The 26,739-nt window shown below is 49.5% G+C and overlaps 4 protein-coding genes across 17 annotated transcripts; 1 reads left to right on the top strand and 3 right to left on the bottom strand.

Moving 5' to 3' along the window:
- Window positions 1–91: 91 nt before the first annotated feature.
- Window positions 92–7,339, bottom strand: LOC105478028 (transmembrane 9 superfamily member 1). Of its 5 annotated transcripts, none has more exons than XM_024791556.2 (6): window positions 6,379–7,339; window positions 5,744–6,105; window positions 3,880–4,501; window positions 3,408–3,593; window positions 1,326–1,599; window positions 92–754 (listed from the first exon to the last, which is right to left on the bottom strand). In XM_024791556.2, exons 2-6 carry the CDS (start codon window positions 6,086–6,088, stop codon window positions 361–363), a joined length of 1,821 nt encoding a protein of 606 aa, XP_024647324.1. In that variant the 5' UTR covers window positions 6,089–6,105; window positions 6,379–7,339; the 3' UTR covers window positions 92–360. The 5 variants fall into 5 exon arrangements, with proteins under 5 accessions (XP_024647324.1, XP_024647321.1, XP_024647322.1 ...); XM_024791553.2 differs by having other exon boundaries at window positions 5,744–6,120; window positions 6,416–7,339; XM_024791554.2 differs by having other exon boundaries at window positions 6,416–7,339.
- Window positions 7,340–9,780: 2,441 nt separating this feature from the next.
- On the bottom strand, window positions 9,781–23,623 carry LOC105481479 (charged multivesicular body protein 4A). Of its 4 annotated transcripts, none has more exons than XM_071100403.1 (7): window positions 23,442–23,614; window positions 21,708–21,857; window positions 21,443–21,620; window positions 20,265–20,379; window positions 19,959–20,094; window positions 19,502–19,547; window positions 9,781–9,875 (listed from the first exon to the last, which is right to left on the bottom strand). In XM_071100403.1, the coding sequence occupies exons 1-7, from the start codon at window positions 23,470–23,472 to the stop codon at window positions 9,854–9,856; spliced, it is 678 nt and encodes a 225-aa protein (XP_070956504.1). In that variant the 5' UTR covers window positions 23,473–23,614; the 3' UTR covers window positions 9,781–9,853. The 4 variants fall into 4 exon arrangements, with proteins under 4 accessions (XP_070956504.1, XP_070956502.1, XP_070956503.1 ...); XM_071100401.1 differs by lacking the exon at window positions 9,781–9,875 and adding an exon at window positions 13,081–13,533 and having other exon boundaries at window positions 23,442–23,618; XM_071100402.1 differs by lacking the exons at window positions 9,781–9,875; window positions 19,502–19,547 and adding an exon at window positions 13,081–13,533 and having other exon boundaries at window positions 23,442–23,623.
- Window positions 14,175–18,033, top strand: LOC105477861 (testis specific serine kinase 4). 5 transcript variants are annotated; one of them, XM_024791560.2, is made up of 4 exons: window positions 14,175–15,937; window positions 16,297–16,511; window positions 16,906–17,299; window positions 17,682–17,884. In XM_024791560.2, the coding sequence occupies exons 1-4, from the start codon at window positions 15,713–15,715 to the stop codon at window positions 17,751–17,753; spliced, it is 906 nt and encodes a 301-aa protein (XP_024647328.1). In that variant the 5' UTR covers window positions 14,175–15,712; the 3' UTR covers window positions 17,754–17,884. The 5 variants fall into 5 exon arrangements, with proteins under 5 accessions (XP_024647328.1, XP_011733012.1, XP_011733010.1 ...); XM_011734710.2 differs by having other exon boundaries at window positions 14,228–15,790; window positions 17,754–18,033; XM_011734708.2 differs by having other exon boundaries at window positions 14,229–15,937; window positions 17,754–18,033.
- LOC105477860 (magnesium dependent phosphatase 1) lies at window positions 21,732–26,736 on the bottom strand. Of its 3 annotated transcripts, XM_011734706.3 has the most exons (7): window positions 25,929–26,124; window positions 25,748–25,808; window positions 25,564–25,674; window positions 24,533–24,640; window positions 24,351–24,436; window positions 24,036–24,192; window positions 21,732–21,857 (listed from the first exon to the last, which is right to left on the bottom strand). In XM_011734706.3, exons 1-6 carry the CDS (start codon window positions 25,963–25,965, stop codon window positions 24,101–24,103), a joined length of 495 nt encoding a protein of 164 aa, XP_011733008.1. In that variant the 5' UTR covers window positions 25,966–26,124; the 3' UTR covers window positions 21,732–21,857; window positions 24,036–24,100. The 3 variants fall into 3 exon arrangements, with proteins under 3 accessions (XP_011733008.1, XP_011733009.1, XP_024647331.1); XM_011734707.3 differs by lacking the exon at window positions 21,732–21,857 and having other exon boundaries at window positions 24,303–24,436; window positions 25,929–26,131; XM_024791563.2 differs by lacking the exon at window positions 21,732–21,857 and having other exon boundaries at window positions 24,054–24,192; window positions 24,303–24,436; window positions 25,905–26,736.
- Between the last annotated feature and the right edge of the window lie 3 nt (window positions 26,737–26,739).

Here is a 26,739-nt window from a genome sequence, read left to right as displayed (position 1 = left end):
ATTCAGTGGCCAGCTCGGCTTTCTAAAGGACCGTGCCCTTAACCGCGGGGCTGGAGTTCCTATATCCAGACCAAAACCTCCAACTACATGATCCTTTTTCTTAACAAATTTTATTTTGATAATTGTAAAAAGAAAAATCAGGACCAAAACTAAAGGCAACTTAAAAATTTCAAATATATACTCCTTATGTAATAGAGATTTATAATTTCCAGGCCCTCTCTGGGGAAGGAAGGCCCAAAGGGCAAAGGGGAAGGCAACAATGCCATCACACAATTCAGTCAATCAGAAGAGAAGCTGGTAGGAGAGCTCAAGGAGGCATGAAGAAAGGGAGAGAACAGCAATACTTCTGCCACACAGAACTCAGTCCATCTTGAGGTTAACATAGATATACCGGATGAACTTTAGGGAAGAAAAAAAGGAGATGGTGCCCAGCATGAGGAAGAAGACATAACCAGTGAGTAAGGAGTAGCCAAAGAACTCTACTGTCTGTACTGCCCCAGACATGTTGGAGCGCCGGGCATAATAGAAAACTGAGTAGAGAAAGATGAAGAGGCCAGTGGAGCCAACACTCAGCACAGATCGCCACCACCAGCGGTAATCCTCCCCAGACAACTGGAAGTAGGTGAGTGCAATGGAGATGCAAGCCCCCACACTCAGCAGGATGGCGAAGACAAAGAAGAGGATGCCGTACAAAGTGTACTGCTCCCGACCCCATACTGTGGCAAAGATGTAGTACAGCTCTACAGAGATGGCACTGTGAAGAAAAGAGATGATACACAGCATTAAAGGGCTGTGCACAGTGGCTGGGCTGAAATCCAGCCCCCACCCTCTCCCATGTTGCTGGGTCATTGTGAAAAGTGAGTTCACTCCACTCTCTGCCCCAGATCTCCTGGCTTCATGGGGATTTTTTGCCTATGATTAGCTGCTCTCACTTCAAGAATATCTTCCCTAATAGATTGAGGGCAGGGATCTTATCCATTTTACTTTCCACTTCATTCTTTGCCTGGCACAAAGAGGTATTCAACAAAGTAAATGGATCATCAAATGGGCTTTAAACCCCACATGATGTCCACAGACACTAAAGTCAGAAACCAGGAAGGTGAAGGGGGAGATGTCTCTGGAGGCCCTTATAAGTGAGACACTCTTATATCTGAACTGATTCAAGCTCAGTCCTGCTTGGAGATAGGAGGAACCATTTAATGATCTCTGAATGGTACCACTGAACCAGGGATCAGCGGGTTGGGTTAGGGTACTGGATGAGTAGGGACAGGAAAAGTTGAGGTCAGGAACCTGAGAGTGATAGCCATGGAATAAAGGGAGGATACCTGAAAGGCAGGAAGCCTCCAACAGTCATGTGGATGACAGTAGACTTGTACCAGGGCTGGGGTGGAATCTCCCGGGCGATGTTCTTGGTGCGACAGGGTGCATCAAAGGGGCTGGCGTTGTTCTTCCCGAAGATGCCTCCAATGACAGTGAGGGGAAAGCCCACCAGCAGCCAAACCGTCAGAAGCAGCAGGATGGTTGTGGCTGGCAGAGCCTGTGTCGAACCATTGGCCCAGTGCACTGAGTTCACCACACTCCACGTCAGGAAGAAAGGCACTGCAGGGATGGCCCCCGGAGGGAGGGTCAACACTAGGAGCTACATCTCTAAGGGTACCCACTTATATCCAGGACCAAAAGGGGAGGGGGGTGAAGCAGCCTGCCACTCTTAACAGCAGACTCATGCTCCTGGATGTCCCTACAGAGTCAACTGCCTTCACTTCCACCCTTTCAGATCCCGTTACTCTTTTTTTTTTTTTTTTTTTTTTTTTTTTTTTTGAGACAGAGTCTCACTCTGTTGCCCAGGCTGGAGTGCAGTGGCACGATCTCCGCTCACTGCAAGCTCTGCCTCCCGGGTTCACGCCATTCTCCTGCCTCAGCCTCCCGAGTAGCTGGGATTACAGGCATGTGCCACCACACCCGGCTAATTTTTTTGTATTTTTAATAGAGACGGGGTTTCACCGTGTTAGCCAGGATGGTCTCCATCTCCTGACCTCTTGATCCACCCACCTCAGCCTCCCAAAGTGCTGGGATCACAGGCCTGAGCCACCGTGCCTGGCCTCTTTGCTCTTAATCTTACCACCACCACCCCCCATCCCGGTGTCATTAAGGATCCAGTTAGCTACTACATAATCTGAGAGTAACACAAATCCACCTGCCTCCAGGGGCCTGTCTTGCCTTGGAGTTGGTAATTCCTAGCATGAGACATTTCTTTGGATTAAGGCCCTGTTTTCAGAAAGCCTTGGTTCAAATATAAATGTGATGGGATATAAATCAGACACATAGGATTGGGAACAAAAAGGGTTCAGAACAGGGACTACTACTGCCTTTGAAAGGGCAATCTGGTTTGAAAGCTTAGAGTGGGCCCACCTTCAAAATAAAAATTAAAGGGTGTTACTTTAGTGTAATGGGTGAGCATACAAGTCAGACTGCTGAAACCTGGTTCACTACTTTTTAGGAGTGTAATCTCAGACAAGTTACTTAAGCAGCCTTTAGTTCAGTTTCCTCATCTGTGGAATGGAAATATTACCTACTTCACACAGTTATTGCTGAGTGCTTACCACACTGCCTAGGACATATTATTTATTTTTATTTTTTTGAGACAGAGTCTCGCTTTGTCGCCCAGGCTGGAGTGCAGTGGTGCCATCTCGGCTCACTGCAAGCTCTGCCTCGCGGGTTCACGCCGTTCTCCTGCCTCAGCCTCCCGAGTAGCTGGGACTACAGGTGCCTGCCACCACGCCCGGCTAATGTTTATTTTTGTATTTTTAGTAGAGACAGGGTTTCACCTTGTTAACCAGGATGGTCTCGATCTCCTGACCTCGTGATCTGCCCACCGTCGGCCTCCCAAAGTGCTGGGATTACAGGCGTGAGCCACCGCGCCCAGCGAGGGCTTTATAATGTTAAACTATTCAAAAGAAGTGCATTCTTGTCTTTTTTGGTTTTCTTGTTTCTTTTACAATATTCCTTCCCTTCAAGCCTCATCCTGACTCTATCCCAAGTTCTATGATGTGTTCTTTTTTTTTTTGAGACAGTCTCACTCTGTCACCCCAGCTAGAGTGCAGTGGTGCAATCATGGCTCACTGTAGCCTCAACCTCCCAGGCTCCCTAGACTCAAGCAATCCTCCTGCCTCAGCCTCCCAAGTAGCTGGAATTACAGATGTAAACCACCATGCCCAGCTAATTTTTTGTTATAGAGACAGGGTCTCACTATGTTGCCTAGGCTTGTCTCAAACTTTTGGACTCAAGTGGTCCTCTGGCCTCGGACTCCCAAAGTGCTAGGATTACAGGTGTGAGCTACTGTGCCCAGCCACAATGTATTCTTAATTCCTAAGTCCAGAAAGGCCCACCAAGGAAAGGAATGTCCTCACCAGAGAAGAGACTGGTGGTGAGAATGATGTTCCACACCCAACGCTCGCCTCCAATCTGCCGGTAGAAGTGGCTGGACACGTAGCCAGAGATGCAGCAGGTCAGGGCATACAACAAGATGGCTGCCGAGTTAATGGCCCCATGACGGTGCACATTGAACATGCCCAGCAGTGCCATGACAATAATGCCTGCAGGATGGTAGTGGAAAGCCCATGTTAGGCCTTACCTGTGTCTCTTCTAGCAATTTCAGAGGAATCAGCCCCCCTTCTCCCAGACCCAGGGCCTCCAGCAAAACAATCTCCCCCAGTTTTGCTATCCAGAAAATCTACAATAGAATACGCGCATCCTTGCTAGAGCCACCTTATCCCTTAGGTCTGCCCCTCTGGATAGAAGATCCACAGACCTTTTCTGAACAAACTCCATACCTAGTTCTACCCCATGAGATAAATCCCCAATTCATTTTTATCACCTCACCAGTGCCAAGGGCCAGGAACTGGGCGCCCACGCCAAGCACAGCACAGAGCAGACCACGGTATGGGGGGAAGCGGAAGACATCTGTATGGATAATTTTCCAGCCATTGTCACCTTGGTCAAAGTCATCACCAGAACCTGCAGAGGTGGTCTCCTCATCTAAGTTGTACCGAGCCAGGTCATTCCGAAGCACACGCATTAGAATGACAGCCACAAAACCCACCAGTAAAAACACAAGCACCATGGAGTTGATGATGGACAACCAATGGATTTCCAGTGTTCGAGGAAAGAAACCACCATCATCACCACGGCGCCTGTCACTCCGACGCTCTACTGAAGTCTCAGACCAGCGCACGCTATAAGTGTGGGTAAGGCCTAGGAACTCATCAGGTCGTAACCCATCCAAGCTGTGGGGCTTGACGTCCCGCACTGAAACATTGGCAAATATAATTCGGTCTCCATGAAATTCTAGGTGGAAGTCCAAATGGGTCCAGAGTCCTATCTTGTGGCTGTGTGGCAAGAAGCCGCTCTCCTCCATGTAGCCCACAAAGCCCCGGATAGGCAAGTCATCTACCACAAATTCAAAGTAGTACAGTTCTTCGATGGCCTGGCGCAGCTGCTCCACCTATAAAGAGCAAGTCAGGAGTTGGTCACACAAGACCTCCCCAGGCAGAGAGTTAGAGCAAAGTTTCTCACCTTCAGCACTACTGATATTTTGGGGTAGACAGTTCTTTTTTTTCGAGATGGAGTCTTGCTCTGTCACCCAGGCTGGAGTGCAGTGGTGCAATCTCGGTTTACTGCAGTCTCTGCCTCCTGGGTTCAAGCAATTCTGCCCCAGCCTCCCGAGTAGCTGGGATTACAGGTACCCACCACCACACCCAGCTCATTTTTGTATTTTTAATAGAGACAGGTTTCACCATGTTGGCCAGGCTAGTCTCAAACTCCTGACCTCATGATCCGCCCACCTCAGCCTCCCAAAGTGCTGGGATTGGCCAGGTGCGGTGGCTTATGCCTGTAATCCCAGCACTTTGGGAGGCCGAGGCACACAAGGTCAGGAGATGGAGACCATACTGGCTGACACGGTGAAACCCCGTTTCTACTAAAAATACAAAAAATTAGCCGGGCATGGTGGCGGGCACCTGTAGTCCCAGCTACTCGGGAGGCTGAGGCAGGAGAATGGCACGAACCCAGAAGGTGGAGCTTGTCATAGTGGGGTTGTCCCATGCACTGTAGGATGTAGCTTTCCTGGCCTCTTCCCATTACATGCTGGTAGTACCCCCAGCTGTAACAATAAAAAATGTCTCCAGACATTGCTAAATGTTCCTTGGGGAACAAAAGTGTTCCCTGTTGACAATCACTGGATTAGACTCCAGTATGTTGAGATTCTCCAAAAGAAAGAGCAAGTATGACTTGACAGGAGAGTGGTAAGGTGTAAGGAAGTCTGGAGTGGACTAAGAAGTACCAGGATTCACTAAAGAAAAAGCATGACAGGGAAGGTTAGGTAGAGACTACAGGAAAACAGTTAAGAAACAGCCAAGAGGTAGGCATGGAAGGAAACAGAAATATGTAGGACTGATAGTTGGGACCTCATGACCAACAGAGAAGCTTGCAGTAAGAAACCCTGAGCTCTGATATCAGTTCTGCAATTCACTGTCAATGTAATCTTGAAAAAAGTAACTTCTAAGCAAGTTCGTAACTTAGTCAACTGAATTAGAATAGCATCACCTACCCTGCCTGCCACACTGGGTTGTATTGTAGTTAGAATCAAATCAGACAATTTCCTTAAAGGTACCCTGAACCATATATGTAAGGCACTGTTAGTCTCTGGGAAGGAGGGCTACATGATAGCCAATGTGGAGAGACTGACCTGTGCAGAACTGAGCTGCATGTGGCACAGAATTCTCTTCTCCACGTTTTCCCGAAAGCGGATCTCATACAAAGACTCAGCCATTCGGTCCCCATCCAGCACTTCACCCAGGCTAAGGCTTTTGTGACGTATCTTCTCAGGGCAGCAAACTGGAAGCTGATAGTAGTGGTAAGTTTCCTGAGGGTTATGGTAGGGTCCCACTTTGTTGACATATAGAATAACAGGGTCGCCGGCCTTGTAGTGTGTCACGCCTTCCACCCCTGGCCCATGGCCTGTGCCCAGCAACAGTATCAGGATTGGCAACCACTGGCAGCTCCAACTTCGAGGGTTCCCTATGACTGTCATCCTTAAGGCAGTGGAACCTGTTTGGGGGAATCCTGAGGTTACAGAAACCAGGGAGGTTACAGAAACCCCAGGTCAGGTGCCTCGAACTGAGGTCCCCTGGCTCCACTTGCTCCCATTGACCCCCTCCCCGCCCCCACCCTACCCCGCCTCTCTCTATCCCAAAGACCCCGCTCCACTTCAGCTCTCTCATCCTCCCAACCTGGGGTTCATCCCTCCCGCAGCCCGTCCGGCCCGGGGCCTCTATTTCGCGCCCTGGCCCGTTTCCATGACAACGCCGCGCGGTCTCGCACCTCGGGTCCCTTCCCGCCATAGCCCCGAGGTCCTCACCGCGCGGGAAGGGCTGGCCGAGGCGGCGCCAGCGGCCTCCGCGGCCCCGTAGCTGCCCTTGGGCTCCTGCCGGGGTCTCTACCAGAGCGGCGCGGTAGCGGCGGGTTGGAGAGGACCTGCCAACCGACCTCCACGGGGTTGCCCGCTGCTGCGCCTGACAGCTGCAGCTGCGGCTACACCGCGCTGGACACAGCTCTGGCTTACTCAAGAACTCCCCGCTGCGCCTTCTCCATCTGGAGGCCCGGCCCAGCTCCGGCGACCCCGTGAGGCTCGGCTCGCCCCGCCCGTCCTGGGCAAGGCGGGGGTCCTCCCGGCGATCGGCAGCGCGGCCCAGGACACGTCAGTCTTACCACTTCCGCCCTCAGCGGCGGGGACCTCAGCCTGGCGGAAAGCTCGTTGCATTGAATGTAGAGGGCCTTAGACGCTGCAGCCCCTGGGGACACCTTCGCGACGGCTTCCCGGGGAGGGGGCTGAGGCCTGGCAGCCAGGACCCTGACGCCCCTTCGGGAGAGGAGTGGCATCTAGGCCGCTCGCTTGCTCCGGGAAAGATTTGGGGTTTGAGAGCTCTTGGCCAGGAGGCTCGCCCTGGCCGAGGCCCGAGAGGTGTACCCGCAGGCAAGAGCCTAGCGAGGGCCGGGGAGATGGAGCGCAGGCGGCGGCTTTGTTCGAGGCACTTGCCGGCTGAACCACCAGCTGCTGAGCCCTGCGAGGCGGTTCGTGGCCCCCCAACTGGGGAAGGGGCTCTGGGCATCTGTCCCATGCAAGGGTCCCACCGTCTGAATCTCACCTCACTCCTCTCCCACCTGTCACGAATGGCCCGCGCCAAAGTAATAAATATGTAATAGGAATGTCTTCCAGAGGCTATGCTGGAGACTTCCCTGGCCGCACAGTGAGCGTTCAGTGCCCCACCATAAGCAAGCCGAAACCTGGTCTGGCGCAGAGGCGCCCAAGGAGAGAGGGTGTCTGTCCTTTCACTCTCTGATTTGGGCAGCCTGACACGGTTATTGTTAATTGGTAAAGTATCTCGCGGTCCGTTAGTCTTCTTCTATGTTTTTGTTCTTATTTATCACTGTGTATGTCTTTGGGCTTCTCTTAACTTTCTATGGCAAATTATTTTGAAAAAGTTTACTCTTGTGTTTATCTCAGCGATTTTAAAGGGGATCTGCCGTCTAGGGAGTTCCCCTTGAAAATTGGACCTTTGAGTAGTGACTTCTGTTTTGCCACCTGGGAGCAACGTGTAAGGAAGTGGACTTAAGGTTCTCTCTCCCCAGGGGAAGAAGCACAGTGGAAAAATCACAAATGACTTCTGGCCTGAAAAGCCCTTAATTTACCTGCTTCTACAATTACTGCCCTTTATGACCCAGTTCATCTCCCTGCAGACATAGGTGAGGGTCAAAGAAGTAGATGGTGGAGTTTTTTAGACAATCAGTGAATTTTGTAATTAGAAAAAGAACTGAGGTCGGGCACAGTGGGCTCACACCTGTAATCCAAGTGTGTCCGAAATTGGTGGGTTCTTGGTCTCACTGACTTCAAGAAGGAAGCCGTGGACCCTCACATTGAGTGTTACAGTTCTTAAAGATGGTGTGTCCGGAGTTTATTCCTTCAGACGTTCAGATGTGTCTGGAGCTTCTTCCTTCTGGCGGGTTCGTGGTCTTGCTGTCAGGAGTGAAGCTGTAGACCTTCGTGGTGAGTGTTACGGCTCTTAAAGGAAGTGCCTCAGGAGTTGTTTGTTCTTCCTGGTGGGTTTGTAGTCTTGCTGGCTTCAGGAATGAAGCTGCAGACCTTCGCCTTGAGTGTTACAGCTCATGGCAGCATGGACCCAGAGTGAGCAGCAGCAAGATTTATTACAGAGTGAAAGAACAAAACCTCCACAGGGTGGAAGGGGACCCCCGCGGGTTGCCACTGCTGGCTCGGGCAGCCTGCTTTTATTCCCTTATCTGGCCCCACCCACATCCTGCTGATGGTCCATTTTACAGAGAGCTGATTGGTCCGATTTGACAGAGTGCTGATTGGTACGTTTACAATCCTTGAGCTAGACACAGGGTCACAGAGTGCTAGTTAGCTAGATACAGTGTTAGCTAGATACAGAGTACCAGTTGGTATGTTTACAAACTTTGAGCTAGACACAGAGTACTGATTGGTGTATTTACAAACCTTGAGCTAGACACAGAGTGCCAATTGGTGCATTTACAATCCTTGAGCTAGACACAGAGTCAGAGTGCTAGTCCTCCAAGTCTCCATTCGGTTAGCTAGATACAGAGTACCAATTGGTGTATTCACAAACCCTGAGCTAGACACAGAGTGCTGACTAGTGCACATACGATCCTCCAGCTAGATATAAAAGTTCTCTACTTTTTTAAAATCAGGATTCTCAGGAGAGGGGTTACCTGGTCATCAGCATTTTCTTTTCTTTTTTTTAAAGCAAGCACTGAGGCCGGGCTCAGTGGCTCACACCTGTAATCCCAGCGCTTTAGGAAGCCGAGGTGGGTGGATCACCTGAGGTCAGGAGTTCGAGACCAGCCCGGCCAACATGGTGAAACCACGTCTCTACTAAAAATACAAAACAATTAGCCGGGCATGGTGGCTCATGCCTATAATCCCAGCTACTTGGGAGGCTGAGGCAGGAGAATCGCTTGAACCCGGGAGGCGGAGGTTGCGGTGATCTGAGACTGTACCATTGCACTCCAGTCTGGGCAACAAGAACCAAACTCTGTCTCAAAAAAATAAGCACTGATTTTGTTTTCGTTTTTTTTTTTTTTTTTTTTAGACAGAGTCTCGCTCTGTCTCCCAGGCTGGAGTGCAGTGGCGCAATCTCAGCTCACTGCAAGCTCCACCTCCCAGGTTCATGCCATTCTCCTGCCTCAGCCTCCCAAGTAGCTGGGACTACAGGCGCCCGGACCACGCCTGGCTAATTTTTTTGTATTTTTTAGTAGAGACAGGGTTTCACCGTGTTAGCCAGGATGGTCTTGATCTCCTGACCTCGTAATCTGCCTGCTTCAGCCTCCCAAAGTGCTGAGATTACAGGCGTGAGCCACCACGACCGGCCAGCACTGATTTTGATGTATACCCAGATTATATGAGCATACAAGGTAAAGTCAGAATAGCCTGGCATATGAGACCGCTCAGACCTGGATCCTAATTACTTCTCGAGGTACATTCCCCTTCTGGAACCCTATCCTGTATTCAAATAGAAATACTGAATATCATATTCTCTCAAGCCTACAAGCCTCATATTGTTCCTCTTGCCTAAACCACCCAATCTCCTATTCCCTACTTACCCTTTTTTTTTTTTTGAGATGGAGTCTTGCTCTGTCGCCTAGGCTGGAGTGCAGTGGCGTGATCTCGGCTCACTGCAAGCTCGGCCTCCTGGGTTCACGCCATTCTCCCGCCTCAGCCTTCCAAGTAGCTGGGAGTACAGATGCCCACCACCACGCCCGACTAATTTTTGTTTTTGTATTTTCTGTAGAGACAGGGTTTCACAGTGTTAGCCAGGATGGTCTCCATCTCCTGAACTTGTGATCCGCCCGCCTCCACCTCCCAAAGTGCTGGGATTACAGGTGTGAGCCACCACACTTGGCCTTTTTTTTTTTTTTTTTTTTTTGAGACAGAGTCTCACTGTCAACCAGGCTGGAGTGCAGTGGTGTGATCTCAGCTCACTGCAGCCTCCACCTCCCAAGTTCAAGTGATTCTTCTGCCCCAGCCTCCAGAGTAGCTGGGACTACAGGTGCGCACTACCACGCCTGGCTAATTTTTGTATTTTTTAGTAGAGACGAGGTTTCACCATATTGGCCAGGCTGGTCTCGAACTCCTGACTTTGTGATCTGCCCACCTCAACCTCCCAAAGTGCTGGGATTACAGGTGTAAGCCACTGCACTCGGCCTTATCCTTTTTTTTTTTTTTTTTTTTTTTTTTTGAACAGTGCAAATCTCTATAAAGCCTTCCCTTACATCTCCTGCCAGGTTTGTTTATAGCATATCTCACTGTATGGTTATTTTACTTCTTATGTGTCTGTCTCCCTTGCTAATTTCAAACTCCTCACAGGAAGACTGTAATTTATTCATCTCTGTTTCTTCAGGGCCTAGCAGTGTTTTTGTATATATTAGGCAGCTTAATACATGACATGATCCTTGCATGAACTGGTTTACCCCCTGTACATGATGAGAGACTAGAGTTGCCACCAAGTTACCTATCCAGGGGCCAGCCTGTGGGATCAGATGGGCAGGATTGGGTGGGCCCCCTTACCATGGTGTGCCCTGGAAAACTGCTCATCTTGCTAAATTGAGGATGTAGAGCTGGTTTCCAGCAGAACTTTGGAACCATCCTGCCAGCAAGGTCAGACTGTCAATAAATAGGAATTTATTGCTGGCCTGTGGCATGATCTGTTCTTGAAGTATTTGTTCTGTTCTGGAGGATGGAAGATATAAGAATTTGGATTCTTCCCTTGTTCTTTCCTCTGCCCCTCTGTCCCCCACTGATATAGTTGGGATAGTTATCCCTGCCCGAATCTCATGTTGAAATGTAATCTCCAATGCTGTAGGTAGGTCCTGGTGGGAGGTTTTTGGGTCATGGGGGGGACCCCTCATGGTTTGGTGTAGTATTCACCCTATGAGTTATCGCAAGATCTGGTTGTTTAAAAGTGTGTGGCACCTCCCCCACAACTCTGTCTCACACTCCCATTCTCACCCTGTGACGTCCCTGCTTTCCCCTTCACCTTCCGTTTTGATTGTAAGCTTTCTGAGGCCTCCCCATAAGCTGAGCCAGCACCACGCTTGCTACACAGCCTGCAGAACGGTGAGCCAATTAAACCTCTTTTTTTTTTGAGACGGAGTCTTGCTGTGTCGCCAAGCTAGAGTGCAGTGGTGTGATCATGGCTTACTGCAACCTCCCACTCCTGGGTTCAAGTGATTCTTCTGCCTCAGCCTCCAGAGTAGCTGGTACTACAGGCATGCACCACCATGCCCAGCTAATTTTTGTATTTTTAGTAGAGATGGGGTTTCACCATGTTGGCCAGGATGGTCTCAATCTCTTGACCTCGTGATCCACCTGCCTAATTTGGCCTCCCAGAGTTTTGAGATTACAGGCATGAGCCACTGCACCCAGCCTAAACCTCTTTTTTTTTTTTTTTTTTTTTTTTTTTGAGACAGAGTCTCACTCTGTCGCCCAGGCTGGAGTGCAGTGGCGCAATCTCGGCTCACTGCAAGCTCCGCCTCCCGGGTTCACGCCATTCTCCTGCCTCAGCCTCCTGAGTAGCTGGGACTACAGGCGCCCGCCACCGCGCCCGGCTAATTTTTTGTATTTTTAGTAGAGACGGGGTTTCACCATGGTCTCCATCTCCTGACCTTGTGATCCGCCCGCCTCGGCCTCCCAAAGTGCTGGGATTACAGGCGTGAGCCACCGTGCCCGGCTAAACCTCTTTTCTTTACAAACTACCCAGTCTCACGTTTTTGTTTGTTTTTGTTTTTGAGACAGGGTCTCACTTTGTCACCCAGGCTGGAGTGCAGTGGTGCGATCTTGGTTCACTGCAACCTTCACCTCTCAGGCTCAAGTGATCCTCCTGAGTAGCTGAGACTGTAGGCACATGCCACCACACCTGGCTAATATTTGTATTTTTCGTAGAAATGCATCTTCGCTATGTCGCCCAAGCTGGTTTTGAACTCCTGGGCTCAGGTAATCCACCTGCCTTGGCTTCCCAAAGTGTTGAGATTACAGGCATGAGCCTCGGTACCTGGCCTCAGGTATTTCTTTTCTTTTCTTTTTTTTTTTTTTTTGAGACGGAGTGTTGCTCTGTCACCAGGCTGGAGTGCAGTGGTGCGATCTCGGCTCACTGCGACCTCCAACTCCCTGGTTCAAGCGATTCTTCTGCCTCAGCCTCCCGAGTACCTGGGATTACAGGCATGCACCACCACACCCAGCTGATTTTTGTATCTTTAGTAGAGACGGGGTTTCACCATGTTGGCCAGGATGGTCTTGATATTCTGACCTTGTAATCTCTCTGCCTCAGCCTCCCAAAATGTTGGGATTACAGGTGTGAGCCACCACGCCTGGCCTGGTATTTCTTTATAGCAATGCAAGAACGGCCTAATACACCCACCACACAAAATCTTTTTTTCTTGGTTTTTTTTTTTTTTTTGGATGGAGTCTCGTTCTGTTGCCCAGGCTAGAGTGCAGTGGCGCGATCTTCCAGCATTTTTTTTTTCCATACAAAGTCTCACTCTGTAGCCCAGGCTGAAGTACAGTGGCATGATCTCGGCTCACTGCAACCTCTGCCTCCTGGCTTCAAGAGATTCTCCTGACTCTACCTCCCAAGTAGCTGGGATTACAGGCGCCTGCCACCACACCCAGCTAATTTTTGTATTTTTAGTAGAGATGAGTTTCATCATGTTGGTCAGGCTGATCTTGAACTCCTAACCTCAAGCAATCCACCAGCCTTGGCCTCCCAAAGTGCTGGGATTACAGGCGTGAGCCACTGCGCCTGGCTACAAAATCTTAAATCTAAATAACTCCTCTGTGACCACAACCTCCTGTTCTTCTCATGCTCTCAATTCCTACCAAACTTGTTTTTCCATTCCAGTGACACCTGCAACTCCTCCCTCTGACCCTTTGGCCAGTTTCTAGCTTGTCTTCTGTGTCAGCTGCCTCGTTATAAAGAAATACCTGAGACTGGGTAATTTATAAGAAAAGAGCTTTAATTGGCTTGTGGTTCTGCAGGCTGTACAGGAAACATAATGCTGGCATCTGCTTCTGGGAAGGCCTCAGGAAGCTTACAATCATGGCAGAAGGCGAAGGGGGAGCAAGCATCTCACACAGTGGGAGCAGGAGCAAGAGGGCAAAGGGGGAGGTGCTACACACTTTTTTAAATGACCACATCTCAGGATAACTCACTTCAAGAGGGTGGTGCTAAACATTCATCAGAAACCCACCTCCGTGATCCAATTACCTCCCACCAGGCCCCACCTCCAACATTGCAGATTACAATTGACCATGAGATTTGGGTGGGGACACAGATCCAAACCATATAATCTTCCTTACCCATGCAGCTTAGATTCTGCATTCCATCATTTCAGCCACGTTCTTGTGTATGTTCTTGATGCCCCTCTCCCATTGTTGTTTCACTGCAGCTGCCAAGCAAAACCCTAAATCATCCATCAACATTCAAGTACCTATAACCAAGATGCTAAAAGAATCACAAAACTGTAATATGTTATCTATGGACAAGTTGTTCTCCAACCTCAGTTGGGCCAATGCTACTCATTTTCTAAACCAGCTCTTTTCTGTTCTCCACAATTCATCTGTCTTCTCATCAGCTGACCTGCCTATATAGCTTAGTGGGAGATGAAGTAAGAGAAGCAATTACAGATACCATGTTAGGTGCTGTGACAGACAAAGTATTGGGCCTGTGGGAGCACCCAGGAAGAAGGAATATCTAACTGAAGCTTGAGCAGTCAGTTAAGGTTTCTTTAAAATAGCTCCGCTGGGCGCGGTGGCTCATGGCTGTGATCCCAGCATTTTGGGAGGCTGAGGTGGGTGATCACCTGAGGTCGGGAGTTCGAGACCAGCCTGACCAACATGGAGAAACCCCGTCTCTACTAAAAAATACAAAATTAGCCTCACATGGTGGTGCATGCCAGCTACTGGGGAGGCTGAGGCGGGAGAATGGCTTGAACCAAGGAGGTGGAGGTTGCTGTGAGTCAAGATCACGCCATTGCACTCCAGCCTGGGCAACAAGAGCGAAACTCCATCTCAAAACAAAAACAAAAACAAAACAGCTCCTATGCCAAGTTCTCAAGGAGATCTGGAGTTTGCCACAAATACAGAAAAGCAGTTTTGGAGTATTATGTGTGTGTTAAAAAATAGAATTGGGGAGGTAAGCAGGATCAGACTTAAAGCTGTATGAAAGAATCAGGACTTGATCCTGAAGAGAATGTGGAGAAACGGAATTGTTCCAAATGGAAATAAAATCAGATTTATGCTTTGGACTTGGGATGGACCAACTGGAGGAGAGCAGAAGGCTGGCTGGGGCCATCTGTTGGATGATGGAGGCGTGAACTAAGGGAGTGGCAGTGGGCTCAGAAAGCCATGAGAATATTATCAAAGAGATAATCAGGAGGTAGAAGAGATAGGATTTGGTGATAGATTGAATGTAGGGACTGAGGCAGGAGAGTCTGGGATGACATTTGAGTGTCTCAATTAAGGGTGATTAGTGTACAACTCACAGGTCTGAAAGAAGAAAATAAGTTCAATTATTGATATGTTTAAGTTCGAAACGGATATGGTAAGTTCCATGCCTGGGGCAGACATGGCCATGTAATACTGGCTGCTCTATCTGAACTCCAGAGATATATGGGATGGAGATGAAATTAGGAGCAGTCAGCATAAATGTAGTATTGACACCATGGGTATGGACAAGATTAAGGGAGGATGTGAAGGTTTGAGAAAATAAAGCTTGTGATAGAACACTTGGGATATGATTAAGGGATGGATGGAGAAAGATACAGCTTCAGTGAACGCTGAGGAATGACCAGAAGGATGTGGAGGAAAACTAGAGAGTTCTGACTCATGAAAGATAAGAATGCATTTCAAGGTTAGATTTTCCTAGAACATGTTCAATACCTTACAGTTGCAATACTTTCACACTTGTATTTCTCATTTTTTCATGCTGCATTATAAGCTCTAGGATCATAGTGTCTCTATTGGCCTTATTGAACTAAGGGGGCTGCAATGGGCTTGGAAAGCCTTGAGTGTATCATTAAAGAGATAAGTAGGAGATAGCAGAGACAGAATTTGATGAAAGATTGTATGTAGGGATTGAGGAAGGAGGAAGGGTCTGGCATGACATTTGGGTGACATTTTATCCAAGTATTCAGCACACTGTCTGGTACTTAGTAGGTACTCATATATCAATGAAAGGGCTGATCTTTAGGAGTTTCAGCAGACTGTGGAAGGTGCCTCTGGGAATGAGTATGTTTCCAACTGCACTTCATTCTCAAGTTTTGTGGCCAATGATGGATAGGAGGTGGATTGTGATGTATTCAGAACATGGGACCTTGAGGAGTTCCGTAACCAAAAGGACAAAGTAACAACAGCCAGTGGAGACAAAAAGAACTGCTTCTCTTTCTTTCCCCCTCCAACTTCCTAGTGGAGGGCTGAGCCCAGCATCCCAGACTTGTGTGACTATATAGGCAAACATCTGGAGACCTACTTCACTTTGATACCTTAGCCTTCGGCGGCTCAAGGTGTTGGCCTTTGGATAGGAAGCTTCCAATAGTAAAGCTCCCTGCTCTCAGCAAGCCCAACACCATGGGGAAGGGAGATGTCGTAGAGGCAGCACCAACCACCACAGCCTACCACTCCATCATGGATGAATATGGTTATGAGGTGGGCAAGGTCATTGGCAATGGCTCCTATGGGACAGTATATGAGGCTTTCTACACAAAGCAGAAGGTCATGGTGGCAGTCAAGATCATATCAAAGAAGAAGGCCTCTGATGACTATCTTAACAAGTTCCTGCCCCGTGAGATACAGGTTGGAAAGGGGGCTGGAAGAGGGAACTGGAGCTTGGTACTAAGCTGCTTGAGGTTTCTCAGAAGGGGTATGGCCACGAGGGGTGGGGCCAGAAATCCCTAAACCAGAACTGAATGTCTCACTAGCAGCTAGGAAAATTTATGTAAGTTAAACCTCTTTCCCATCCACCCACTCACCTCCAGCCCCCCAAAAAGTAAAGGTGCAAAACATAGCATTTGACCACAGGCCACCAGTTCTCTGGGGTTGAGGGGTTGATCCTATTGCAAAGTTCTAAGTCAGTAGCTGAGGGCAGGAGATGGCTGGGAGTGCCATCACAGTTCTCCCTTCCCAGGTTTGATGGGTCCTTCTTCTGGGGTCAGGTAATGAAAGTCTTGCGGCACAAGTACCTCATCAACTTCTATCAGGCCATTGAGACCACATCTCGAGTATACATCATTCTGGAGCTGGCTCAGGGTGGTGACGTCCTTGAATGGATCCAGCGCTACGGGGCCTGCTCTGAGCCCCTTGCTGGCAAGTGGTTCTCCCAGCTGACCCTGGGCATTGCCTACCTGCACAGCAAGAGCATCGTGCACCGGTGAGGGCGCTGCCACCCAGACTGGGTCCTTTGCCCTCAAGGGGGTTTTATGCACATCTCCCATTTGCTGCCCTTTTCTCCTCTCTCGAACTCCCTCCTCAATATCTAGGCCTATTCATGTACTCTATTTTAATCATATGGTCAAGGATACTGATAAAGTACTCACTGTATGCACAGCATTTTATGAAATATGATGGTGAGCTCCCGGTGGTCCTCAGATACCATCCTCTCTCTCTCTCTCTCCCTACTTTGGGCTCTGCTCACAACTCCATGGCTTTCCTTCCTCTCTACCTTGTGCCCTCATAATGGTTTCTACCTCCCACTTCTTTCCTCATCTTTACCCTCTGACCCCTGGCCCTTCAGCTCCCAGTCTAAAACTAAGCCCTCTCCCCAGCCTGATGCCCAGCCTTTCTGCTGCTGGTAGGGACTTAAAGTTGGAGAATCTGTTGCTGGACAAGCGGGAGAATGTGAAGATATCAGACTTTGGCTTCGCCAAGATGGTGCCTTCTAACCAGCCTGTGGGTCGTAGCTCTTCTTACCGCCAAGTGAACTGCTTTTCCCACCTCAGCCAGACTTACTGTGGCAGCTTTGCTTATGCTTGCCCGGAGATCTTACTAGGCTTGCCCTACAACCCTTTCCTGTCTGACACCTGGAGCATGGGCGTCATCCTTTACACGCTAATGGTCGCCCGTCTGCCCTTTGATGACACCAATCTGAAAAAGCTGCTGAGAGAGACTCAGAAGGAGGTCACTTTCCCAGCTAACCATACCATCTCCCAGGAGTGCAAGGTACTGGCTACCTAAGGAGGGGTGAGCCCTCAGGGATGACCAACAGGGAGGGGTGAATATCCAACCTACGTCACCCAACCTAGGCCTCCCAACCCTGGGGAAAGGCTCTTCCCACACCAGAGCCATCTCACACACTAGCTCCTGTCCTCTAATAAACAGTATGGACGGCATAAAGGGCCAACCACTAGGCTCCAAACCTTGCTTGATACACAGGTTCTAGCTTCTGTCTCTTTAGGCCAGAAGAGAATTATGGAAAGCATTCCTCCCAAGGAACTTTTCCCTTCCCCTCCAGGGAGTTAACTGCCTGGCTCTCCAAGATAAAATCAGAGCCACACCCACTTTGGCCAGAGTGGCATGATGGGCTATCCTGCTTCTTTCTTAGGTCCAGCTGCTCATTGCCTGCGTGGCACAATGGAGAAAAACTCAGGCAAGACCTCTCTCTCCCCTGCTCTAGAACCTGATCCACCAGATGCTACACCAAGCCACTAAGCGTGCCACCATTCTGGACATCATCAAGGATCCCTGGGTGCTCAAATTCCAGCATGAACAACCCACCCATGAGATCAGGCTGCTAGAGACCATGTGCCAGCTCCACAACACCACTAAACATCACCAATCCTTGGAAATTACGACCTGAAAATGGCTGAAGGAGGGGGCTAAGAGAGGAGCAAGCAGGAGGTCTTGGGCCAGAAATCTTTTATACCAAAAATAAATCTAAGTCTGATTTAGTTTTATCAGCTAGGGTCAAAGACATTCTTTTCTCAAGGCAATCTTATAGCAGGGAACACTGCTGGGGTAAGAGACGATTTCTGCCCACAGCCTGTAACCAATCATCTTGACACTGTTAAATCAACAGTGTAATTCATGATGTGGCTCACAGGAGATGGGGTGCTCAGATTAACACTCTATTTTGGGAAGCTTTATTATTCAACTCAATATATGCTCATTATTTTACATCTTTGTGTTGTTTAAATGCTCAAGCGGTGGGGCAAAATCCCTGGTTGCTCCACTTTGATTATGGCTCTGCCTGTCTATAGTCCAAGATGATGGCACTGTTAGTTCTTTTAGAAATGGGTATTCGAGCTGGGTGCAGTGACTCACGCCTGTAATCCCAGCACTTTAGGGGACCGAGGTGGGCAGATCACTTGAGGTCAAGAGTTCGAGACCAGTCTGGCCAACTTGGCAAAACCCTGTCTCTACTAAAAATACAAAAATTAGCCGGGAATAGTGGCACCTGGCTGAGGTGTGAGAATCACTTGAACCCGGGAGGCGGGGATTGCAGTGAGCCAAGATCGCCCTATTGCACTCTAGCCTGGGTGACAAAGTGAGACTCTGTCTCAAAAAAAAAAAAAAAAAAGAAAAGAAAAGAAATGGGTATTTGGGTGTATGAAGGACCTCGGTTCCTTTTCCCTCTTCCAGTGTCACCTTAACCACTACTGACAGAAAAGCAGGGAGACAAGGCTTCTCACACTGTTGTTCCCAGACATAGAATTCAAACCAAGCCTTCTAGTAGTGAAAGCTACTATGGGTTCTGGACAAAGGAAAGCTACTTGCTCCTTCCATGGTATTCTCCCTCCTTGTCCTTGAAAATGGGCTTTGTAAAATAAATTTGGGGTTGTCTTGGCAGAGGCACGACCAGGGGAAAGCAATGAGGGAAGACTCAGAGATGCCTACACATGGTTCTAAGTGGTAGATGGCAGTTTCTTCAATCGCAGCAACTAGGCAACTCTAGGACAAACCGACTTGAAAGATGAAACAGTGTTTGTCTGGAACATAGGTTGAGATATTAGGAATGCCCATTTGTTCTATGTTCCAACCTCCCTTCTTTGCTGTAATTATTCATTGCTTGAAATAAGGCTCTTGAGGACAAGGCTCCAAGGGCCAGGGGAACAGCTTCAGGGGTAGACAAGGCAGTATAGACACTAGGATTCCATCTGCCCAGTTTTATTGGGAACAAGGGCATTATAACTGCTATCAAAGAGAAGGGAGCCCAAGGGCTCCTTCTGTAGCAAGATCTTCTTCAGAGTTGAGCCAGGGCTGGGAGGGCAAGAGACCCTTTTTTCAGGCAGGGTCATACTACCACCCTCAGCAGGACTTCCCCAAAAAGTTATTCTCCTTTAGCTCAGCATTTGGCACTTAAGGAAAAAAGGACCAACAAAGGTAGCATTAGGAAGACAAGCCCAGATTTATCAGGATACCCACTCAGCCAACTGCTTTAGTGCTTCTTCATCTTCATCCGCTTTGGGAGCTTTGAGGACAAAGATACCCAGAGAAAAGAAAGGAGAAGGATTAAGGTCTCAGCAACTCCAACCATCCCCTACTATGACATTCAGAGCCTGCTGAATTCTCTCTCCCCACAAAAAACCTAAAGGTGTGGTCCTTCTGCTTGCTAGGCTGCTGTTCAATCCCATAGCACCTTTGTGCAAATTAGAAAAAAGGTGCCTCTTGCTCCTGCCATTTGTAGCCCTAAACCAGGGTACACAGCTTGCTGAGTGAAGCACAGGCTAGGTGGGTGCCCATATGCAGTCAACAACCTGCACAACTGCAGCAGCAGCCCTTTCTGTGTGGCTCCTTTGAGGCAGGATGGATGAGGAATAATCTTTCCCCATACCTCTCCTACCCTCTTAAGTCCTCAAGACAACAGAACAACCCTGCATACCTGGCTCTGCCGGCAGATGAGTAGAAGGTACACTAGGCAATTTGACTGGGGGTTCTTCCTCCTTGTCGCCCACACTTAACAACTCCTGGGCCAATTCCTCCTGTTCCAGCAACTCTAGCTCCTCCAGCAGTTCATCCTGTATAGGGAAGACAAGACCATTTAAGATGAAGAAAAAAACATCTACCTCCAAAAACATATTGCTTTTGAAGTTCCCTCCCAAACTTGCCCCAAGAGCCTCTCTTGGGTGTTCCTTCTGGCCAGTTCCATACTTCCTCCAAAATGCCCTGACCCCTCACCCCCAATCACCTCATCCACATCATCTCCAAAGCCCATAGGCCGAGAAATGGCATCTGAGATCTGCTGGGCCACCTCCTGTTGTTCTGTGATGTCAGTCATCAGTTCATCTACCTTGTCAATGTCCCTGAGAATGAGACAGACAGCTAAGAAATCAGGCAACAATGCCCCCTTGACTTCCTCATCTCACATGAATGAAACCCCTCCTGCCTTGTATTGTCACACTGATAAGCCCATAGCTATCAATCAGAAGAGATCCCTGGAAAACTGCAAAGACGCAAGTCTGGGCTAAGAAATAGCAAGGAGCCACACTGGAGAGGATAGGTTTCATTCCCTTTCCTGAAGGATCTTTAAGAATTAGAAAAGGTAGCCGGGAGCGGTGGCTCACAGTTGTGATCCCAGCACTTTGGGAGGCCAAGGCAGGTGGATCACCTGAGGTCAGGAGTTCAAGACCAGCCTGGCCAAAATAGTGAAACTCCGTCTCCACTAAAAATACAAAAATGAGCTGGGAACAGTAGCACACAACTGTAATCCCAGCTACTCAGGAGGCTGAGGCAGGAGAATCACTTGAATCCAGGAGGCAGAGGTTGCAGTGAGCCGAGATCGTGCCACTGCACTCCAGCCTGGGTGACAGAGCAAGACTGTCTCAAAAAACAAAACAAAACAAAAAAAGAATTAGAGAAGGCATCTTTGCTCCCTAGAATGCCCCAGGCAGCGAAAGAATCTTATAGGAAGCAAGGGGCAGACAGAGGTCTAGCCATTACAAGTATCTATACTGCAAATCCACATTCTGAGAGGCTTTAAAGTTTAAAGTGTGAGGCCAGGCGCGGTGGCTCACGCCTCCCAGCACTTTGGGAGGCCGAGGTGGGCAGATCACGAAGTCAGGAGATCGAGACCATCCTGGCTAACACAGTGAAACCCCGTCTCTACTAAAAATACAAAAAAAAAAAAAATTAGCCAGGCGAGGTGGTAAGCGCCTGTAGTCCCAGCTACTTGGGAGGCGGAGGCAGGAGAAGGGTGTGAACCCGGGAGGCAGAGCTTGCAGTGAGCCGAGATTGCGCCACTGCACTCCAGTCTGGGCCACAGAGCAAGACTCTGTCTCGGGGGGAAAAACAAAAAAAAGTTTAAAGTGTGATAGCAAGTCACTCTTCCCAGTTCTTGGGTCCCCTCCACCCCTTCCCCGTACCCACATGTCCTGGTAGGCTTTCTTCATGCCTTGGGCAGCAAGCTCCATGGTACGAAGGACTTCTGCATTGGTGGTGGCATTCTCAATGGCCTCACGCTGAAACTCCAGGGTGGATAAAGTCCCGTCAGTTTGTGCCAGCTGCTGTTCGAATCTTTTCTTCCTCCGCAAAGCCTGTAGGGCAGCTGACCCAGCCGATACCCTTAACATCAAGGGTCAGAAGCACCTGCTTCCCATCTGGGCCCTCCCCATAGGCTTGTTTCCCTCATTACCTCTCTTATTCTTGGTCCCATACTTCTTGGCTGTTTGTAGCTCCTGTTGAATCTTCTGCTCCAAAAATTCCTGTTTCTTGATCAGTATCTTCTCTGTCTCCTTCAGTTTCTGTATTGCTTCTTCAGGGGTTGGCCCTTTCTCCTTCTTACCTGAGGAGTCCAGTGGAGTAGGCCCAAATTTTGTGAAGGAAAAATATTAGCCACCAATCATTGAATACATAGTATGTGCTAGGGACCTGACTGTGTTATTGTTAATCCCCAAATCTCTACAATGAATGTGCTCTCTCTTCACTTAAAAATGTGAAAACAACCACAAAGATGTTAAAAATCACAATTAATAAGAGATTGTTCAGGAATCAAAATGTGGCAGTATGAGTTCTAAAACCAATATTCTTTTTACTATCCCTGGCTGCCTTTTTTTTTCTTTAGGCAAAGTTTCGGTCTTGTTGCCCAGGCTGGAATGCAATGGCGTGATCTCGGCTCACCTCAACCTCCGCCTCCTGGGTTCAAGCGATTCTCCTGCCTCAGCCTCCCAAATAGCTGGGATTACAGGCATGTGCCACCACGCCTGGCTAATTTTTTGTATTTTTAGTAGAGACAGGGTTTCTCCAAGTTAGCCAGGCTGGTGTCAAACTCCCAACCTCAGGTGATCTACCTGCCTTGGCCTCCCAAAGTGCTGGGATTACAGGCGTGAGCCACCGTGCCAGGCCTTCTTTTTTTTGAGACGGAGTCTCGCTCTGTTGCCCAGGTCAGAGTGCAGTGGCATGATCTAGGCTCATTGCAACCTCCGCCTCCTGCGTTGAAGTGATTCTCCTGCGTCAGCCTCCCTGAGTAGCTGGGACTACGGGCACACATCACCATGCACACCTAATTTTTGTATTTTTTTTTTTTTCTTTTGAGATGGAATCTCCCTCTGTCACCCAGGATGGAGTGCAGTGGCGCAATCTTGGCTCACTGCAACCTCTGCCTCCTGGGTTCAAGCGATTCTCCTTCCTCAGACTCCCTGAGTAGCTGGGACTACAGGTGCGCGCCACCACACCCAGCTAATTTTTTTTTTTTTTTTTGTATTTTTAGTAGAGACGAGGTTTCACCATGTTGGCCAGGTTGGTCTCGAACTCTTGACCTCAGGTGATCCACCCGCCTCGGCCTCCCAAAGTGCTGGGATTACAGGCGTGAGCCACCGCGCCCGGCCAATTTTTGTATTTGTAGCAGAGACGGGGTTTCACCATATTGGCCAGGCTGGTCTTAAACTCCTGACCTCATGATCCACCCACGTCGGCCTCCCAAAGTGTTGCGATTACAGGCGTGAGCCACCGCGCCCGGCCAAGAAGGCAGTCTTTCTTCTTCATCTTAGATCCCTCTTGCCCAGCACAAAGTATTATAGAACAAGGTTTTGAAAAGGGCTGAAGACAGCAGGAAACTCGTCTTCAAGCCTGAACAGTGGGAGCCAGCACGATCGCCACGCCCTCAACTCAAGTCCCCTCCCCGATCTTGAGTTCTTCCCTCAGAGAGTGAGAGAGGACGGCGGACGGGAACCAGGCGCCTTGACATGGTGTGCCTTCTGGCACCGGCGATGAGCCTTGCTCCGCCATCGGCCGCCGGGGTTTTCCAGTCAGCCTGTCTCCTGATTCTCTTCCCCTGCCCGGCGCAGCGGTCCGGCCGAATCTCGCCGGGATCTCCTCTTCCCCTGCACCAGCCAGCGCCTCCTGGCTGGCCAGTCCCACCCCGGCTCACCCTTCCCGAAGAGCCTGCCGAGACCACTCATCGCGAGCTCGCCTATCCCGCCTCCGCCCCTCGGCGTCCTCCAGACTTCCGCCTTGCTCCTGGGAGGGTGATGGTCTCATCACACAGGGACCAGCCTTGCCCAATCCCTCCTCAGGGCGCCGCCGCGACATCATCAAGAGGCGCAAACGAGACCACCGCTGTCACGTGACCCAAACCACCAGTCCCAGACCGAGGTGCTCCTCTTAAAGCAGCCACATCATTTTCTATTACATAAAAAGGCAGTCCTGTCTCCACCCCAGAGTATGTGCTTGTTCTCCGGAAGGAAATGTGCAGTGTGATGGCACCTCAATGTATGGGGTCAGTGGGAAAACTCTTCATGCTCTTTACAGGGCTCAGGAAAGTGGGGTGGTATAGGTTCAAGCAGTGGGGGTTGCCCTAAGTTTAGATAGCAAACCTGATGCAGTCTAATGTCTCACATTCTGGTCTTTGCACCTCAGGACAACCAACCCCATTTCACAAGCTAGAAAAATAGAAGCTCCCCACACTGTGAGTAAAAATCTCTACTGTCACACACAGATGAACTTTAATAAATTACAAATGCACCTGAAAATGTCTTCTTGATTTCCTTTCAGTTTAGGCCTCAAATGGGCTTTCCTCAAGGCTGGACCTCAAGGCCCAGTTTGGGCCTTTGCAAATGTCTCTAACCCTTGACTTAGAGTTTGAAGATTCATTCCATTCTGGATATGAATGCAGGTAACACCTAGAAAGATAAGAAGTCACATTTCATCAGGCTTTCAGGGTTCTCCATTATCACTCTGACCTTTGTGGGTGCCACCTATAGGGCAAACTATCCATCCTGTGTGTATCTACCTAATCCCTCCTAGGGACCCCAAATGGCTGTTGCTCATCACTCAGTACCCAGTTTGCTGACGTCTACAATATTCCGCCTCTCATCATCGAAGAAGATCATCTGGGAGAAAGGAATTCCAGTCTTCTGCTGCAACCTGTGGAAGATAGGGCATGGGTAACCAAGCTAGTATCTTGGTTTCCCAAGCCTCTCTGGTACTTTCTCACCCTGCTCCTCCCTTATGTCCGCATACCTCTCAAAGTGTGTGACTTTGCTGCCTGGATAGATTTCCCGATGAACAAAGTACCTGATGAGGTCAAAGAGCTCCAGTAGCTGGTTGGCCCCTTCTATCTCACTTGTCCTGCAAAACGGTGTAAAAGATGGGATTACCAAAGTGAAGGGCCAGGGCTACGTTAACTTATTAAGCAAAGTTAGTAAGTATAGCCAGGGAAATCAACTTGCTGTTTTTCTGGGATGGACAGGCATCATCAGCCTCTGTTTAACTCCATTGCCTTCCTGTTTGACGAAATTGGTGCTGGGCCAAAGTTTTAGTTTTTGTTTTGAGACGGGGTCTAGTTCTGTCACCCAGACTAGAGTGCAGTGGCCCAATCATGGCTCACTGCGGTCACAACGTCCTGGGCTCAAGTGATCCTCCCACCTCAGCCTTCCAAGTAGCTGGGACTACAGGTGCACGCCACTTTTTTTTTTTTTTTTTTTTGGTAGAGATGGGGTCTCCCTCTATTGCCTAGGCTGGTCTCAAATTGCTGGGCTCAAGTGATCCTCCCGCCTAGGACTCCCAAAGTGCTAAGATTACAGGTGTGAGTCACTTTGCCCGGCCTCACTTGTTTTTTTTTTTTTTTGAGACACTGTCTCACTCTGTCACCCAGGCTAGAGTGCAGTGGCTCCATCTCAGCTCACTGCAACCTCCACCTCCTGGGTTCAAGCGATTCTCCTGCCTCAGCCTCCCGAGTAGCTGGGATTACAGGCGCCCGCTAATTTTTGTATTTTTAGTAGAGACGGGGTTTCACCACGTTGGTCAGGCTGGTCTCGAACTCTTGATCTCGTGATCCGCCCGCCTTGGCCTCCCAAAGTGCTGGGATTACAGGAGTGAGCCACCGTGTCCGGCTGCCGGCCCCACTTTTTAATAGTTAAAAGACCAAGGAGAAAAAATATGCAAATACTTGCAAACTTGCACCGCCCCTATTTTTGTAGCCCAGGGGTTTCACTGTAAGTCTCTTGTATGCACCCTTCAGCATTACACTATCAGTTGTCAGTCACTCTTACCTTGAAGCAGCCGCACCGGGCACCCCAAGACTCTGCAATCGTTTTAGGACCTCAGGCACCTCTGGGTACAGTCGGACGTCTTGGCCCCGCCTATCTCGTACAGTTCCATCACTGGGGAGGGCAAGAGTGCGCTCAGCCCTGGCTGGGTCCCATCTCGCCCCAGTCCTCCCTGTCCCAACCTCACCTGCTCTTATGGAACGGAGGGTCCACGTGCGTGTCGACCCAGAAAGGCCAGAGAGTGTAATCTGAGAGAGGAAGGAGAGGGAAGGTTCAGCCTGGTGGTGGGGGACGCAGGGATTCGGGAGCAGCAGTTAGGGGTATGGAAAAGGAGGGCGCCTTACGAAATTCTCCTTCCCGTCCCTCACCCAAATCAAAGACTGCCAGCTTCGGTAGCCGCGCCATGACCCGCACCTCAGGCTGCGCGCAGCAGAGTTGGTGCTTCACCCAGGGCCGGTAGAGAGTGCGGCACCTCCGGCAGCTAAGGCGGCCACCCCGCCTGCCATAGACAAACGGCTACTAGAGCGTCGCCACTCGGGGCGTCATCAGCCTAGATATGGCGCAAGAGGGCCATCTGATGCTGGGCGGGGAAGAGGATTGCAGCGAGGTACCAACACGACCGCCACACGCAACCACAGCAGTCAAGTCTCTCCAAGGCATTGGCCACGGGCATCCTCCCTACTACTCCACTCCACCCAGCCTTGCCCGATTCTATTATACTAAGAAGCCAGGGAAGAAGGAAAGCGTTTTCTAGCACCTGCCTCTTCTTGAGACCCAAGTGATACATTACAGTTTGTCACTCAATCTTTCTCCATTATCAACCTCTTGATAGTGCAGAACCCAAAGCCCTCAGTAATATTCCAGCCAGAGTGCAGTGTCGGCCAAACCCTTGACGGCATTCTCCAACCAGACCTACATGTCCAGTAGAGCCACATTCAGAGAGAATTCACTCTCTGAAGGTTTCCACCATCCATGTCAGCACTACACTGGTAGATGTTTAACAACCAGTTTGTGGGGAGGAACTGATCTGTAGTGTTTGCCAGTTTTTGTAAATAATCCTACCATGGCCAATTTCAAGCTACCAACATGAAGTCACTTAAGAAAGTTGGAAAGAGGTGCCAATAGTTGGCTCTCATTAGCCATTAGGAACTGGCTCCAGCACACCAGTATGTTTTCCTA

This window comes from Macaca nemestrina, chromosome 7 (genome assembly GCF_043159975.1).
Source record: "Macaca nemestrina isolate mMacNem1 chromosome 7, mMacNem.hap1, whole genome shotgun sequence".
Taxonomy (NCBI): Eukaryota; Metazoa; Chordata; class Mammalia; order Primates; family Cercopithecidae; genus Macaca; species Macaca nemestrina.
The sequence above is the reverse complement of the archived record's forward strand: the minus strand, read 5'-3'. Positions and strand labels throughout refer to the sequence as shown.

Coding starts and splice junctions, on each gene's coding strand:
- LOC105478028 (XM_024791556.2), bottom strand. CDS start 6,088: ATGACAGTCATAGGGAACCCTCGAAGTTGGAGCTGCCAGTGGTTGCCA. Junction 4,502..5,743: donor TGCAGCTCAGTTCTGCACAG/GTCAGTCTCTCC, acceptor TGCTCTTTATAG/GTGGAGCAGCTGCGCCAGGC. Junction 3,594..3,879: donor GTTCCTGGCCCTTGGCACTG/GTGAGGTGATAA, acceptor ACCATCCTGCAG/GCATTATTGTCATGGCACTG.
- LOC105477861 (XM_011734708.2), top strand. CDS start 15,713: ATGGGGAAGGGAGATGTCGTAGAGGCAGCACCAACCACCACAGCCTAC. Junction 15,938..16,296: donor TCCTGCCCCGTGAGATACAG/GTTGGAAAGGGG, acceptor TTCTGGGGTCAG/GTAATGAAAGTCTTGCGGCA. Junction 17,300..17,753: donor CCATCTCCCAGGAGTGCAAG/GTACTGGCTACC, acceptor CCCCTGCTCTAG/AACCTGATCCACCAGATGCT.
- LOC105481479 (XM_071100401.1), bottom strand. CDS start 23,472: ATGAGTGGTCTCGGCAGGCTCTTCGGGAAGG. Junction 20,095..20,264: donor TTGGAGATGATGTGGATGAG/GTGATTGGGGGT, acceptor TTCCCTATACAG/GATGAACTGCTGGAGGAGCT. Junction 19,548..19,958: donor TCATCTGCCGGCAGAGCCAG/GTATGCAGGGTT, acceptor TTGTCCTCAAAG/CTCCCAAAGCGGATGAAGAT.
- LOC105477860 (XM_011734706.3), bottom strand. CDS start 25,965: ATGGCGCGGCTACCGAAGCTGGCAGTCTTTGATTTGG. Junction 24,437..24,532: donor AAAGTCACACACTTTGAGAG/GTATGCGGACAT, acceptor TATCTTCCACAG/GTTGCAGCAGAAGACTGGAA. Junction 24,193..24,350: donor TGTAGACGTCAGCAAACTGG/GTACTGAGTGAT, acceptor TTATCTTTCTAG/GTGTTACCTGCATTCATATC.